The sequence below is a fragment of the Eretmochelys imbricata genome, chromosome 15 (genome assembly GCF_965152235.1).
Source record: "Eretmochelys imbricata isolate rEreImb1 chromosome 15, rEreImb1.hap1, whole genome shotgun sequence".
NCBI classification, from domain to species: Eukaryota; Metazoa; Chordata; order Testudines; family Cheloniidae; genus Eretmochelys; species Eretmochelys imbricata.
Genome location: NC_135586.1, coordinates 33,702,588 through 33,720,402, shown reverse-complemented (window position 1 = coordinate 33,720,402; position 17,815 = coordinate 33,702,588). Strand labels below are relative to the sequence as shown.

General features: G+C 44.5%; 1 protein-coding gene across 3 annotated transcripts in view; it reads left to right on the top strand.

The window, feature by feature from the left end:
* KREMEN1 (kringle containing transmembrane protein 1) overlaps positions 1-17,815 on the top strand; it is a 144,604-nt gene that overhangs the window by 37,181 nt on the left and 89,608 nt on the right. For all 3 annotated transcript variants that reach the window (XM_077834744.1, XM_077834745.1, XM_077834746.1), the window contains exons 11-14: positions 2,303-2,461; positions 3,804-4,052; positions 5,655-5,924; positions 16,143-16,325. In XM_077834744.1, coding sequence (XP_077690870.1) covers positions 2,303-2,461; positions 3,804-4,052; positions 5,655-5,924; positions 16,143-16,325 — 861 coding nt within the window. The remainder of the gene's footprint in view (positions 1-2,302; positions 2,462-3,803; positions 4,053-5,654; positions 5,925-16,142; positions 16,326-17,815) is intronic.

The following is a 17,815-nucleotide window of genomic DNA, read 5'->3' as shown; positions in this document are numbered from 1 at the left end:
AAATAGAAAGTATGATGCCACAGCCATGTTTGTTCGCATGAACTGTGTTGTCTCCACCATTCTTAACAGCCTCATTAACACTCACTGGTGTTATCCTTGGTCAGTGGAGACTCAGAGTTCAGAGGTGCTTTCACATGAGTTCATCTCCCAGGTGGGGGGCAAGAAGGCACCTTGCTCATTCCTCCGGTTGCTCACTGTTCGCTCTGGCCACTGTTGTTTGTTGTGTAACTGTTCACTCCATCGCTCTGTTGCCAATGGCCCTGCGCCGTCACCTTCTGCTGCCACTGTGACCTCTGTGAGTTGGTCTCTTGAGGTTCCACCCAGCTCTCAGTGATTTTAGCTGAGCTCTCAGTGAGGGAACCTTGCTGCTAGTGCAGACTGGGCCGTCTCTTCCACAGAAACACAGTCCCACAGCAGGTCTAAGCACTTAGACCTGATTATCAGTGATTTCAGCTGTAGTGATCACTTAACAAAACAAAGACTATCTATGGAGCCTAATCACCTCTGTCTTTAAACAGTGGAGAGGGGCAGGTCTAATAGTACTTGTGACTCAGGCAGACCATCAAGCAAAACACCTGTACTCACCCTCTCTCTCTATTTAGCTGTATGCCCTTTACTCATACAATAAGAATAACAACATTTCATTATACCTCCCCCCACCTGCATTCAAGTGATTTGTAACCCAACCCCAGCCAAAATCTATCACCTGGGCAACACAGCTCTGTTTGCTGGATACCTAGGTAGATTAGGTGTGAATGTAAATACAATCTGGTCCTGAAGCCTTTCCCCACAGCCCCTAGCTCATCACTAGCTGTCAGGGAGAGCTCATTTAGACTTTGCTTATAAATCATAATTTTAAATTATTAGGTTGGCCAACATCATTGAAATGAATGAACTGACATGGTCATAAACACAACAGCTGTGAAAGGAAGCTAGTCTTTGTTCATACTTTTCAAATCTATTATACTTTTTCAGGTACACATATTTTATCATACACTGTATATGCTTTTAAAGTGTGTATTAATGTTTCAATTTCAATTTCAATTCAGATTTCCAAACAATCACTAAATTGGCAACACTGCATGTAACTAGTTCACAAAACTGGGGCTGGGGGTGTTGGAGAAATTCGGGGAGGGGGGGAAATCCCCGTGCACCGCTACAGACTAGGGACTGAATAGCTAGGCAGCAGTTCTGCAGAAAAGGACCTAGGGGTTACAGTGGATGAGAAGCTGGATATGAGTCAACAGTGTGCCCTTGTTGCCAAGAAGGCTAACGGCACTGTGGGCTGTATAAGTAGGGACGTTGCCAGCAGATCGAGGGACGTGATCATTCCCCCCTATTCAACATGGTGAGGCCTCATCTGGAGCACTGTGTCCAGTTTTGGGCCCCACACTACAAGAAGGATGTGGAAAAATTGGAAAGCATCCAGTGGAGCGCAATTAAAATGATTAGGGGGCTGGAGCACGTGACTTATGAGGAAAGGCTGAGGGAACTGGGATTATTTAGTCTGCAGATTTCAGAGTAACAGCCGTGTTAGTCTGTATTCGCAAAAAGAAAAGGAGTACTTGTGGCACCTTAGAGACTAACCAATTTATTTGAGCATCCGATGAAGTGAGCTGTAGCTCACGAAAGCTTATGCTCAAATAAATTGGTTAGTCTCTAAGGTGCCACAAGTACTCCTTTTCTTTTAGTCTACAGAAGAGAAGAATGAGGGGGGATTTGATAGCTGCTTTCAACTACCTGAAAGGGGGTTCCAAATAGGATGGATCTAGGCTGTTCTCAGTGGTAGCAGATGACAGAACAAGGAGTAATGGTCTCGAGTTGCTGTGGGGAGGTTTAGGTTGGATATTAGGAAAAACTTTTTCACTAGGAGGGTGGTGTAGCACTGGAATGCGTTACTGAGGGAGATGGTGGAATCTCCTTTCTTAGAGGTTTTCAAGGTCAGGCTTGACAAAGCCCTGACTGGGATGATTAAGTTGGGGATTGGTCTTGCTTTGAGCAGGGGGTTGGACTAGATGACCTCCTGAGGTCCCTTCCTTCTATGATTCTATGGTTGGAGTGACGGATTTTTGAATTTCCTGACTTTTGAGTGCTTAGTATTGCAATCTCAACATGACATTAATAGGTAAGAAGGGAGAGGTTTGTGTCTTTATATATAATCTGTACACTTTACAAGCCACCCCAAAGAACCATTATTCATATTTATCCTATGTAAAATATGACAGTAAAAATCATAAAATTAACATATACTTTAGAGGGACTTGGGGCAGTGTTTTTAATCGGACTTGTTTTTGTTTGGAAGAAACTCTGGCTAAAGTGACAGGCTTGTCTTCAGTTGCCATACAGGAAAATAATTCTGATGTGATTGAGGTACGCAACTCAGAGCACTCTGGGATGTTGGAGGTCCTGTTGAACAAGGAGGTGCTTAGTTTCTCTGAGCAAAGCTGGATGGATTTGAAAGGTTAGACATTGATATCAACCTTGAAAAGGGTGGGTTATAGTGTTTCTGCTCCAATCACACTTTGTATTCCTACAAGGCCCCTGTGTAGTTAAACATCAGCCCAGATGTTTGTTTGCTCCAGTCCCTGCCTTCGTTTCCAGGTTGAATGGTCAATCTGGGGGTGATTCTAGAGATGACATGAGGGGCAAAATAGCTGACAGGCAGGGTCTCAGCAGCTATGCTGGGACACTATCATAGGTAATGGAATTATCTTCCTTAACCTGCATTTCCTTAGTCTAACTGGCACAAGAAGATGGCAAGAGAGGCCTGGGTCTGAGCAGAAGTGCAGGCACCAGGGTTAAGAATCCCTCCAAAGAAAGTTCTGAGGACTGAGTCAGTACAGCAGCACTTTGTGTAAATTATCCGTTATGGTTGAGATTTTCAAAGGAGCGTGAGGGATTTAGATGTCCAAATCCTATTGAAATCAGAGTTGGATGCCTATTTCCTTTGGGTTTCTTTGCAAATCCTAGCCTGTATTTCTGTGGTGCCTCTTCTCAGCAGTGGCAGTGACTCCCTCTGCATTATGGGTGGCACTTGGTTAGAGTGGCCCAAGGGAAAGGGAAGGAGCCGGTGAAGGGAGAAGCTGATGCATATTATGCTTTTCCATTAAGATGCTGTGGTCTAGATTGTGGTAGTTAGCCACTGGCCCACACTGGAATTAATGCCACCCCACTCCAGGGTGTGTAATGGCAGGGTAATTCCTCAGGAGGCACATCCCTTCCCTGAGCTCCCTGAAATGCAGGGAAGAATGCACATGGTTGCACTATCCAAAAGGATGATGTAGTTCCCCTGCTAATGGAGATGTGGATGAGGCCATAGCCCAACTCCTCCCCTCCCTCGTCATTATTTCAGGTGATTTGTGTCTCCAGGGATATGTGGAGAAACAGATGGTGACTTTCCCTAGCCCCTGTGTCAGGGTTAAGTGGAATAAAAGCTCCTTACTCCCCTTCACTCCCTTCCTTTGCCTACTAGGTCAGGGTCAATTTAGCCTATGAAAATATAATGGCTATCTAACTTTTTTTCTCTCTCACATGGATTCTCACAACATGCCACATGGTAACATTCAATTATTCCTCTTCAAAAATAGAGCATGAAAATGTGCGCTGAATGCATTTATGTTACTGCAGTATGACTGGTATTATGATCACTTGATTCTCTATGAAAGCTGTTAATAGCAGTCTAAATATGAGTGGAAGTTTAATGGGAAACTTGCAGTTTTCCCTCAGTCGGGGAACATTTATGTGGCCAGTATATTGTGAAGTATGTGTCATATATAATCACATGTTTTCTCTCTTTGTTATAGGCCTCTTTCTCTATTCCACAGCTGATCAGAACATCACAGTGATGTTCTCTTCTGGGGCTGGTATGGAACTAAGAGGAAGGGGAGGATTTCTGAGCCTGACAGTCCTGTTGCCAGTGGAGTTTCACAATCACACACAGGGTCTCTTGGGGGTAATGAATGATAATCCAACGGATGAGTATACCTTCAAAAATGGGACAACCATGTCATCTGATGCCAGCCCTCAGCAGTTGTTTGAGTTTGGAGCTGACTGTAAGTAATTTCCTGGCCCATTACTCCATTCTCAGGTTTACATGAAGTAGCTTCAGAAAATCAAAACCATTTATTATTTGCAGCATAGAAAATTAAGCCATCTTCAAAGAGAACAAATCTGTTTTGAGCAGCCTGTAGTAAAGAGGTAGGGCCTCCTGTACGCCAGTGGGTGGAGCTCACAGTCACATGTGTCGGGCCCAGAGCCAGGAAGGTAAGGCCTCCTACATTGTCTGTATCACAGAATGGAGCTTGTAATGCATTTTTGATATCTTAGCTTTTCTGTTGAGTGTCCAACTAGAGCTAGCATGAAGTGACTGAAAAGTCACAATAGTGCTGTGATCCCCAGGATATAAGTGTTGTTTCTATTCAGATATATCATCTTCTGACAGAGTTTTAGCAAGCATGGACATTTGTGCTAACTGCCAAACTCCTGGACAGAAAACAGGCAGTTTATGCTAGGTAAGAAAGTAAGAGAAGGGCTGTTTTAATCTAACTCAAATAATCTGCCAGATACCTCCAACATGCAAAATTAGGCTGCTCTAAATTTCTCTAAGGATTGATCGGGGGCAAAACAGTGGTGTACACCCCCCCGCCCTTTGCCATCCATCAATTTCTGTATCAAGCACAGCTCAGCCAGATTCCAGCTCTGAACCCATAGTGAACAGTCCCTCCTCAACAGGCTTCCAATATAAAATGCAAAAATTAAGATTATGACTCCAAGGAAGGTTTTTGTTTGTTTATAATGTTTGGGTTGCTCTATCTAACATATTTTCAGGATATCATCATGGTGTCACCAGGTATCTAATAACCTGTGCAATAATTTCTCTGGGAAAATGGTGGGAACATCAACTCTTTAAAACTAGACTGACCCAAACACTAGTCTAGGTGCTATGGTAATACAAATAATTATAATAGTAAATGTACAAAAGGGAATAATCCTGTATTGGAATGGAGAGCGACTAGATGGGACCTAAGAGGTCCGTGCCATCTCTAAATTTTTGATCTATGAAATTTGTAGCACAATATGGTGTTAGTCTGAGAAGGTGGGTAGCAGTGTTTGCAGAAGCATGTCCAATGTACATGTGACTCTCTGGCTGATATAGCTTATAGGCTCAGACTCTCCACCAAGAACTAATTACTGAACATGAAAAGTTTTAAGCAATTATTCAGCTATTTTTTTAAAGTACAGATGATAGGGTTTTTGCCGCTCTCCAGTAGCTTGGCTACTGAAAAGATTTGCCTTAAACTTCCCTCAAAATATATTTTTTGGATCGATATCAAGCCTGGACAATTTCAGCCCCAAAGAAGAATTTTTCCTAATGATAATGCATATAGAAAGTGTTGAAAGAAAGAGACTTGATAAACTTAACTACGGTGCCTGTTATCAGTGGACTAATATATTTACATAACATAAAATGAGATAGAAGAACCACTTTTTAAAACTCTGGCAGCAGTTCCATTATCAGTCTCGACCTTGCATATTTGAAACTGCATAGTGTTTAACTGATGCTGAGATAATACCTTTGGGGATAAGGGAATGCACTGTCCAAATTATATTGTATATGAACATATACATAGACATCTGTCTTTCTGTTTCCTCAGGGGCTGTCAAATATGAAACTTCCCTCTTTACTTATGACACCCAGTTCTTACTGAACAACTTCTATGCGGAAAAGCACAACTCTGCCTTCATACCAGTGTTTTCTCCTTATGAAGACCCTGCTGACCTCCTGGTGAAGGAGATGACCCTGCTCTGTGATTCTGACCCTTTCTGCAGGTTTGATGTCCTGACAACCAGAAGCCTCAAGGTGGGAAATTCCACCAGAGTATCCCATCAGAATCACAAGTGGCTGGTGGAGAGTCTACAGCCAGGTGAGGCAGTGTTAATCAGGGCAGTACATAGGAGTGAGAGCACTCCATTAGTGAACACCACAGCATTCTGTGCAGGGTTTCAGAATATTAATCTAGCATGATTACATATGAGCAACTACATATGAGTTTGAGGATTTAAGTATGGTGATGTTTTCACCAGGGGAAATCTCTATCAGTTGTACCAAGACCCTCTGTGCAATGAGTGAAAACCTGGACAGGTACAAAGTAAATTAATTTACAGCCTCTGAACTCTTCCACCACTTCCTCCATCATGAGCCCCACCTTTACTTGTCTTCCCTGAAGGAAAAAAGACCCCCTCCTTAGAAAAAAAATACCAGAAAACAATGAAATGTATGTGCTAGTTCTTGGGGTGCCCAGCACTGAGTCACTGTAACGTATTTGCCTCCACCAAGAAGGAGAATTGCTTGTGCTTAACTGGGTGTTAGCTCCTTGTGTGTTGATTACTCAAACAATCTCCTCTAGCCTATGCCATCCCTTACTTTGTTTTGCAGGTTAACCCCAGTCTCTGAGACACTTTGAAATGTCCCCCTGTGGTATTCAGCCCTTTATAGACTGAACACTCACAGAATTACGAGGTCAGCTTTCTCCAGGAACAGTATATATACCAGCTTTGATGATTCGAATTAGGATCAGCTTCTCGTATAACACCACAGCACTGAGTTATCTTTATAGTGAAAATAATTGTAAGTTTTATTATCAAAAACATAAAGATCTAAGAGCTAGTGAGTAAGAATAATGGAAACAGGTTACATGTAAAACAAAATCATAACACTTTCTAGGGAATAAAACTTAACTTAGCAGGCAAACCTTCTGTCTAAGGAAGTTTCTCTCACCCCAAATATATTTTGCAGCATTCCAACCAAGCCTGGTTGAGATCCCATTTTCGTTAATATAAACACACAGTCTGTTTCCTCAAGTTGAGGATAAAAGGATGTCTTTTTGCCTTCCTCTTTTATTTCCAAAAGTTCATTGTCTCCCCCAGAGACAGGGCAACCTTCTTTGGGTCAGCCTGTGGTGTCTTGACTTCCCATCTCCCTGTTGATTTTGCTTGTAAATGGGACTTCCATAGTGTCTGTTTACAGTAGTTAAATTACATTTTGATGGGGACACACACCTTATCTCTTGTTTGGAAGAAACCTGTTTTTCTCTTTGGTGACAGACATTTAAACATATTTTTCAAACATATACACAACTCCTTAAATATCATCCATACGTACATCTTGTGATGATTATGAGGATCAGTATGAGATATATATATATATACACATATACATGCTTTTATTAGAGACTTCACATGAGATCATTTATGGATAAATACCATGTGTGCTAGGAGTAGTGAGTTTGTCAGGCCTGTTAAGAGTTGCTGTTACACAACAGTGGACCCTTTGCCAGTTGGTACTGAGGGATTCTTAGGGTCACAGTGAGCCACTGATATGCTCCCCACCCTTCCCCTTTTAGCTCCTGTTCTCATTTCTGCACTTTCTTCTGTCGCCACTTCTTGTAGGATTGCCTTTCTAGGTTCCAGGATCAGAGACTGCACACAGAGCCCTCCATAGGCAATAGCCTCCTTGTCAGACATCAGCTTATTCATACAACAGGAAGTCCCTGAAATACTACAGGAAATTCAAACAATGTGGGATTTGGGTTACCCCTATCATGTCCTGAGTGTCTGGGCCCTCTTAGCTTTTATAGTCAACTCCTCCTTTGAGAGAACACACACTATCTGATCAGTGCTGAGGAAACCATCTCTTGAGGCAAGTAACCCCAACAGTAAACACTATGTCTCTAAACTCCTTTTCCTGAGCCAGGTGAGCAAGAAGTTGATGAAGAACCATCTACAACAGTCTCCAGCTACACCTCATGTCCACCAAGATCCTACACCCTTCCCAGTCAGATTTTAGATCAGTATCTGGCAGAGAGAGTGCTGGTTGTGCAAGTAGTTGATTTCCGAGTGCAAATCTCCATAATCATATCTCTGAATCCCTCAGGAACATTTAACACAGTTTACCTGGAGATGCTACTGGGGGTCCCCAGAAACATGACAGAAGTAAGCAAAATTGTCTGGAATTGGTTTACAACCTGCCTCTAAGAACAGTTCCAAATGGTTGTGTTGAGCAACTACAGCTACATTTGTAGAGCCCTCATGTGAAGTTCAAGGTTCGGTCCTCTCTCCCACTCTACTTGTTATGGCCTCAATTCTGAAAAGGACTTAAACGTGTACTTAAGTGCTTTCCTGAATTGGGTACTCTGGGTAACCCTAGTAGAGTAGATTGTGAGATACCATGGCTTCTAATGCCACTAGTACATAGCTGACGCCCCTTCTTTCCATCATACCACATATTCAGAAAACAGTCTTCCAGCAGTTCAAATGCCTAAGCAAGATCAGTGCCTAGATTAAAAAATAGCTAGCTAAAAGCTAAACCTTACAAAAGAGAAATGAAAGTGGAAGTGCCAAGTTTTTAATCTTTATAACACCCAATGGGCGATGCCTGGCTACCTCAGCAACCATGTCTTGCTCAAATTATTGGACAAGGATGAGGCTCATGAAAGCAGGAGAGAGTTTTCTCAGCAGGCTGGCCCACAACTGAGGAGGTCTGCTCCTCAAGAAATTAGAAGGACCACAAAATTCAATACCTTCAGGACAAACATGTAAGACTCATTACTGTACCAACAATATTAATAAAATACACCCTTCCCTTTCCTCTGGAGGAAGAGAGGCAAATAATTACATGGATTGGCCACAGAGTTCCTTTGCCATTCTGCAAGGACCCTGTGACAAAGTGCAGGGGCACCATGTAATTAGCTTCATGATGTTCTCAGAGTAGATTCAGCCATGTATTCCACTTAGGTATGTGTGCGTGCCCAGCATGCTGGAGCTGAAGAATTTTGCCTAGCAGTACCTGTAGGAGGTAGCTGTCACACCTTGTGCTCGCAGCCACTCCCCTGGCTATATGAGGCAGCACTGCCACTGTCTTATGCTGTTGTGTATATTTAGTTAGTATCCTTAGTATTAGTGTTAGTTAGATTTAGTTAAGTATTTCCTGGGTGATACCCTCACCAGGGTTTAAACATTGTCCATCATGTGGGGAAGCAATCCCTAACAATGATCCCCACATACAGTCCTTCATTTGCTTGGGCAAGGCCTATGTCCGAGATTGGTGTTCAATTTGCAAGTTGTTCACAAAATGGACTCAAGTGGCTAGGGACCTTCACTTAAAGCAGTGCCTGCTTTGATACTGAGGCCTACATCAGATCAGAGCAGGGATCTCAAACAGAAATCACTATGAGGGCCACATGAAGACTAGTACATTGGCCCGAGGGCCGCATCACTGAAACATTTTCATACAATGATACAAAAGTATAGTCAAAAATGAAAAAAAATGAAGAGTAATATACTATTAAAAGTAAATGTATTAACTGTTTTAAAACTGTAATGCGAAGAGGGGTTTTAATAAAATATCAAACGCTCAGTAATGCACAAAAAGAAAAGGAGTACTTGTGGCACCTTAGAGACTAACCAATTTATTTGAGCATGAGCTTCCGATGAAGTGAGCTGTAGCTCACGAAAGCTCATGCTCAAATAAATTGGTTAGTCTCTAAGGTGCCACAAGTACTCCTTTTCTTTTTGCGAATACAGACTAACACGTCTGTTACTCTGAAATCAGTAATGCACCTCAGTCAAATGACGAAACACATATTTACTTTTAGAATTACTTCTGTTAAAGCCCCCCTGCCCCTGGCCCTGCCTCCACTCCACCCCTTCCATGAGGCCCTGCCTTTTCCTACCCCTTCCCCAAAGGCTTCGCCCCCCGCCACCCCTATTCCAATCCCTTCCCCAAATTCCCGCCCTGGTTCCGGCTCTTCTCCACATCCTCCCCTGAGTGCACCGCGTCCCCGCTCCTCCCCCCTCCCTCCTGAAAAGTTCCAAGCACCACCAAACAGCTGTTTGGCGGCAGGAAGCGCTTGGAGATAGGCAGAGGAGCAGGGATGTGGCACACTTAGGGAGGAGGAGGGGCGGGGGGTGAGGGGAGCTTGGCCGCCAGTGGAGTCAGCGCCTATGGCGAGCCGCAGGAAATAACTCAGCGGGCCGCGTGTGGCCCACAGGCCGTGTGTTTGAGACACCTGGATCAGAGGTTACCCTAGGGTTCCGAGAGTGCTGCAGTTTCGCATTCTGGAGCCAGTGCCTCTCTAAAGAGGCAGAGGAGCTGCTCCCCATTGAGTGCACTGAGGAAAAGGTTGCATAAGACTTGTTGAGACCACTCCAATCTCATGAAGATTCTTCTGCCTCCACCAGAAAGAGTATCGATGGGCATGGTGTTAATGTTGGCACACGGGATGGAGGAAGTCCTTCGAACCTGTCCCTGATACTGTGTGTGGAGGTCAGAGACCTTGTACCGTTGACTCTGGTTCTGGCCCCAAAGTGTCCATTGAGTCCGGTACTAACAACAGTGATGCTGGTACCAGCTGTTTCCACTCTAGCAGTGTATCACGTGGCAATGGACCTCCTCTGCCTTTCTGTCTGGACCTTATCCAGGGCTTTGCCAGGGCTATATTGTTTACAACACCATTGGCTGAGCAGGCTGTTGAACCTTTGGGTCCGGCAGCACTGTATCCTGATATTTCCCTGCTGCAGACTGTGGAAGTGAGGCTGGTGCTGGGAACGATGCAAGGGACCTCCTTGGTACCAAGAAACTCCTTGGCATCACATTTTGCACCACCAATGTTACCATGGCAGCACTTACCACCCTCTGCATCGGCACCATCAGTTATGTTGGTACCACTGCTGACTTCTGGGATGACAACATTCCTGGCACCAGAAACAACAGAAGTGTACTTAGTGTTGGCAGTACCATATCCACCGTCAGTGCCGGTCCCTTGTTTTTGGGCAACGGATGAGTCAGACCAGTTGCTTGCACCCTCAAGGCTGGCTTCACTTCAACCCGAGACTCCTTGGTGTTGAGTTTGGGATGTTCTTCCTCCTGTTCTCCATTGCCTGGCCCATGTTGAAGGCCATTCATGGAGCATCATGGGTACTGGGATTGGCACTTGTCTTGCGGTTATGACAGGAGTCCCTAGCCTGGTGCCTACTGGCCACCAATGCACTATCCTTATGCCCAGTGGCCTTCATGGAATCCATGGGACACTCATCAGTTGCAGAGGTCACACACCTCATCTCACTTTAAGGTGAGCTCTCTGGGCATGTCAATGTCAATGACCCACCACAGGTTCAGACACCATTGAGCCTTCCCCTGGCAGAGCCTCCAGAGTTGCCCCATTCAGGTCTGCCAGTATAGGAATGGAATCCAGTCCTGGTGTAGTTTAACTGCCTCTTTATCATCCCAGGATGATTCAGCAGTGCACGGCTCTTTCTCTCCTTCAAAGTCTGAGGACTCCAAGGCCTACTAGGACCATTTGCAGTGCATGGCTGCTTCTCTGGGCATCCAGGCAGAGCTTCTCCAGGAGAATACCCATAAATTGTTGGATATCCTGCACCTGTCTGCCCCTAGGAGAGTGGCCTTTTCTATTAACGATGTTCTCCTGGAGCCTGCAAAGGTTCTTTGGACCATGCCACTTTCAGTGCCACCTACTGCAAAGTGTTTGGAGAAATGCTATTTTGTCCCAGTACAGGGATTTGAGGGCTTTTACTCCAGCCCATCCCCTAATTCTCTGGTTGTAATTATGGTGAATGACAGAGCTCAGCTGACCAGGTTTAAGTCCACTCCTAAGAACAAGGATTCCAAGAGGATGCACTTAGTGGGTAGAAATATTTACAACTCTTCTTCTCTGCAAATGTGGATTGTGAACCAGAAGTCATTGTTGTCCAATTATGACTTTGTGAATAGGATGGCTGTATCTAAATTTGCAGACCAGCTGCCTGAAGCCTCCAGAGAGGAATTTCAGGTGTTCATCAGTGTCTTGGTGGCCAAGACATCGTTACAGTCCACGCTGGATGTCAGGGACACTTCAGCCACAGTGATGGCCCTGGCAGTGTCCATGAGAAGGGTGTCCTGGCTGTAGAATTAGGGCATTGCTCCTGTCATGCAGCTGGCTATAGAGGATTTGTCCTTCGATGGCCAGGTATTCTTTTCTGACAAAACAGATAAGACTCTGCACTCCTTCAAGGATTCTAGGGATACCCTACATTCCTTGGGGGTGTATACACCATCAGTGCAAAGGCATCACTATGGCGGTCAACAACAGCAGTAGTAACAATACTGTCAGCAATGCACCTTTGGGCAGCCTTTCACTCCCCTAAGACAGCTGTGCTACCCCAGAAAGAGACATCTATCCAGAGAAGGAGGCATTCGGGTCCAAGCACCCATTTTGATTTGTTAGTCTAGAGCAGTTCAGTTGTTTCTTCCTTTACCCTGTTCCCTCCATTTGGGGACAGGCTGGCTTGCTTCCACAGTGCTTGGGGCTCGATTACCACCAACAGTTGGGTCCAAAGCATTGTCAGATTGGGCTATTCTGTCCAGTTCCTCTCTGCCTCTCCCTGTCCCTCTTCAGGGACCCATCTCATGAGATACTGTTCCTCAAGCAGGTCTGGTCTCTACTGGCTTTGGGAGCTGTAGAGGAGGTTCCTCCAGAACACTAGGGTCAGGGTTTCTATTTCTGGAGCTTTCTGATTCCCAAATCCAAAGGAGGGGTAAGACCTATTCTCGACCTTTGCAGCCTCAACATATAGATACATGAGGTTCCAAAGGTCACCGTATCAACTTCCATCCTTGCATTATCTCAGAACAACTGGTTTGCTGCTCTGGACCTTCAGGGTGCTTATTTCATGTGGCGATTTTGCTGAGCCACAGAAAATTCCTCCAGTTCCTCATGGTAGAGTGCCATTTCAGTGGTTCCTTTTTGCCTCTCTTCTGCCTCCCGGGTTTTTACCAGGTGTATGGTCAAGCCAATGGCATACTTTAGAAAGAAGGAAATCCATATCTTCCCATATCTGGATGACTGGCTAGTGAGGGGCAGGTCCAGATAAGAAGTTCTTTCTCACACACACCTTACACTGCACTTACTCAACCATCTGGGTCTCATCCTAAACACCAGAAAGTCAACATTGGTTCCCACTCAGAAAATCAAGTTCATTGGGGTCCTAATAGAGTTTGAGAGCATTTTTGCCAACCAACAGTATTCAGGCAATTTGCCACTTTTGTCTAGGTCTGCAGTCTCAACCTTCCACAACAGTTCAGGTGTGCTTGAGGCTCTTGGGCTACATGTCTTCCTGCATGCAGGTGATCCAATTGGTAAGATTGCATCTTTGCCCTCTTCAGATGTGGCTTAGGACAGTTTATCCTCCATTTCTTCATCCCTTGGACAGATTGATCCACCTCCCTCCATTGGCCCTGGACTCCTTTCAGCTGTGGACACTTCAGGAGAATCTACACCAAGGCATTCCCTTTGCCCAGCCCTCACCAACCAGGTCTGTTATCACCAATGCATCCCTGAAAATCGACCTGTTTCCTACAATAGACATGTTTGTTCTGCTTTTGTGGGGTACCAGTCCAGGCTCCCTGACTGACACCTGTCATCTTAACTGGCATTTGCCTCTGCTGTATGTGTTTCCTCTGATCCCAATCATTCCAGAGGTCATCCTCAGGCTAAAAGCGGATTGTGCCAAGCTCATCCTCATTGCCCTGATGTGGCCGAGGCAGTGTTGGTTCTCCAACCTCACGCTATTGATTCAGCGTCCCATAACCTTTCTTCTCTAGTCTGACCTGTTCACATAGAATCATGGTTGCACACTGCATCCCGTGCTCAGTTCCCTGCATCTCACAGCATAGCTGCTTTGTGGTTGAATGATGAGGAAGAGCAGTGTTTGTTGGCTGTTCAATAGGTTCTACTCAATAGTAGAAAGCCCTCAACAAAATGGCCTATTTGGGGAAATGGAAGCTGTTTTCTTTGTGGTCATTGGCCCTTGGAGTTCAACCAAACTGGCCTTTATCCATGACATCTTGGATATTTGCTGTATCTTCAGTCGTCAGGCCTTGCATTTAGCTTATTGAGGGTGCATCTGGTGGTGATCTCAGCATTCCACCCCTCCATTCATGAAAGATCAGTCTCTTCCAGTGCCATGATAGCAAGACTCTTAAAAAGGCATCTTTGTTGTCATCCTCCAGTTCTAGAGCCAGTACCTTTGTGGTACCTTAACACAGTCCTATTGGTGTTGATGGACCTTCCGTTTGAGTCTCTGGCATCTTGTCCCTTTCCTCTTTTATGTCAGAAGACTGCATTCCTGGTGGCCATAATATCCATAAGGAGAGGCTGAGAGTTGCAGGCTCTGATGCCAGAGCCTCCTTATACACAATTCTACAAGAGCAAAGTAACTTTACAGCTGCACCCAAAATTTTTGTCTAACATGGTCTCTCAGTTTCATTTGAACCAGGCGGTATATGTACCTGTTTTTTTATGAAACTACATTAATCTCCGGAGGAGCAGCATCTCCACACATTAGATGTCAGACAATGTATAGCCTACGTGCATAGGAATTAACCATTTCATGCTTCGCCTCATCCGTTTGTGTCATATGCAGATTGTACGAAAGGTGCAAGCGGTCTTTTCACAAACAAACTCTAAGTGGATAACATCCTATAACAGGACAGCATATGAAATAGCTTTGACTACGCCTCCTCAGCAGGTGCAAGCTCATTCCATAAGAGCACAGGCTACGTTAATAGCGTTACTAAGTGACGTCTTAATAGTGGATATTTGAAAGGCTGCCATGTGGTCCTTGATACATACATTTGAGAACCATTATGCTATTACTGCATCATCTAGAGCTGATGCAAACTTTGGGAAGGTGATCCTGCAATCCTTGTTTAGATAGGCTCTTAGTCCCACCATCTGTGGCTACTGCTTTTGAATCACCTAAGTGAAATAAATGGCTTCAACTACTCAAAGAAATGGTTACTTATTATAACTGAGGTTCTTCGAGATGTGATGCAAATGTGTATTCCACAACCCACCCTCCATCCTCTCTGCACTGGGGTCTAGTCTCCATGCATTCATTGTGAAGATACTGTGGGGGGTTGAGGCATTGTTGCCTCATATAGACGGGGTGGGGCTATGAGCATGACACACAAGCACTGGCTCCTAGAGGTACTGTTACGCAAAATTCTCCGTCTCCGGTGCACTGAGAACACACACACCTTCATGGAATACACATCTGCATCATATCATGAAGACCCATAGTTATAGTAAGTAACCGTTTCCTCACAAAGGACCAAGTAGTGCCCCTGAAATCTACCTCAGGCTCCTTACAGTATGGCATAGGACACTCTGACCGGTTAGTGGGCATCATATTTGCTTTTCTTCCTCTTGACAACTGCAACTAGTTTGCAGTCCCATTTTGGCAGCATAAATGGAGGCAAGTTAAAAATTGTCAGCAAAGAAGACACCCATGTATGTAATTTAAACTTTTGTCTTCACTGAGTAACAATACATCTGCCAAAAACAGGCTTTCAAGTCCCCAAATGAAGAGAAAAATTAACTCAAATATAATCACAGTTTTGACCACCATAGTTTCTCTCACTCCTGCTGTTACTGCTTCTGAAGTCCAGAAACTCTTGTTCAGTAATAGAATTTGATCATTTTTAAAATGTGTACTTGTATCCTGTGTGTATGAGGTACAGTTTTCTGTTATACATCGTTTTTACAGCTCTAAAGAGAGACAAAGAAAGAAGAGGTGACATAGTAAATCAGCTCATTTGCAGCGCAAAAAAAAATAAGGTTTTTAGATCTCTACTGTGGAAATCACAGAATTGTAGAAACAGATTGTGAAGGGTCATGTGATACCCAGAGCTACCCTTTCAAACTTTGATTATGTGGGTTCTAGTCTACTTGATGAAAAGAATAAAAAATAAATGCAAAGTAATAGATACCAGCCTCCAGAATATTCGGGAGCAGAAGTATTTGGCTGACAAATACTGAATTATGATGATGTTCCACAACTGTGTTGTCAGAAAATACCCATGATCCACTGAAGATCAACAGGGCTGTGGGTGTGACTATCACCAGCTTCATGTTGAGTTAAGGTTGCTCTTGCTAGTTTATTGCTCCCATTTGTTAGCTCTGCTAGACTAAAAGAATCTGTTACTCTTTTTCAATTATATTTAAATCACCATGCAACTCACTGGACTAGCTGTGCCAGTGAAGCTAAAAGACTTTCACCAGATAGCTGTTATCTCCTTTTCTTAGTGGTCTCTTGTGGCTGGTTGGATCACCCCACCAATGGGAAAAAAGAAGGGACAAACTACCTGTTGGACTCAACCATCCGATTTAGCTGCAATCAAGGATACAGGCTTGCTGGATCAGAAGAACGAACCTGCCAGTTGACTGGGGTTTGGTCAGGGAGCACAACCAGCTGTTTGCCAGGAACAGGTATGTGTGGGTGTGGGTTTTTTTTCAAATGTCACAAATTTTAATTGAAAATCGTTGATGTAAACATGGCCATTTCAGCAATGGCATGATGCTGAAAACAAAAGCACCAACTTTTCTCTTGAAAAGATGTTGAATACAAGAAACCTGATCTGCTACAAAGACAGATGTTTAAATCATAGAATCATAGAATCCTAGAATATCAGGGTTGGAAGGGACCTCAGGAGGTCATCTAGTCCAACCCCCTGCTCAAAAGCAGGACCAATCCCCAATTAAATCATCCCAGCCAGGGCTTTGTCAAGCCTGACCTTAAAAACTTCTAAGGAAGGAGATTCCACCACCTCCCTAGGCAACGCATTCCAGTGTTTCACCACCCTCCTAGTGAAACAGTTTTTCCTAATATCCAACCTAAACCTCCCCCACTGCAACTTGAGACCATTACTCCTTGTCCTGTCCTCTTCTACCACTGAGAATAGTCTAGAACCATCCTCTCTGGAACCACCTCTCAGGTAGTTGAAAGCAGCTATCAAATCCCCCCTCATTCTTCTCTTCTGCAGACTAAACAATCCCAGTTCCCTCAGCCTCTCCTCATAAGACATGTGTTCCAGACCCCTAATCATTTTTGTTGCCCTTCGCTGGACTCTTTCCAATTTATCCACATCCTTCTTGTAGTGTGGGGCCCAAAACTGAATACAGTACTCCAGATGAGGCCTCACCAATGTCGAATAGAGGGGGATGATCACGTCCCTCGATCTGCTCGCTGTGCCCCTACTTATACATCCCAAAATGCCATTGGCCTTCTTGGCAACAAAGGCACACTGCTGACTCATATCCAGCTTCTCGTCCACTGTCACCCCTAGGTCCTTTTCCGCAGAACTGCTGCCTAGCCATTCGGTCCCTAGTCTGTAGCTGTGCATTGGGTTCTTCCATCCTAAGTGCAGGACCCTGCACTTATCCTTATTGAACCTCATCAGATTTCTTTTGGCCCAATCCTCCAATTTGTCTAGGTCCCTCTGTATCCTATCTCTGCCCTCCAGCATATCTACCACTCCTCCCAGTTTAGTATCATCCGCAAATTTGCTGAGAGTGCAATCCACACCATCCTCCAGATCATTTATGAAGATATTGAACAAAACCGGCCCCAGGACCGACCCCTGGGGCACTCCACTTGACACCGGCTGCCAACTAGACATGGAGCCATTGATCACTACCCGTTGAGCCCGACAATCTAGCCAACTTTCTACCCACCTTATAGTGCATTCATCCAGCCCATACTTCTTTAACTTGCTGGCAAGAATACTGTGGGAGACCGTGTCAAAAGCTTTGCTAAAGTCAAGAAACAATACATCCACTGCTTTCCCTTCATCCACAGAACCAGTAATCTCATCATAGAAGGTGATTAGTCAGGCATGACCTTCCCTTGGTGAATCCATGCTGACTGTTCCTGATCACTTTCCTCTCAAGTGCTTCAGGATTGATTCTTTGAGGACCTG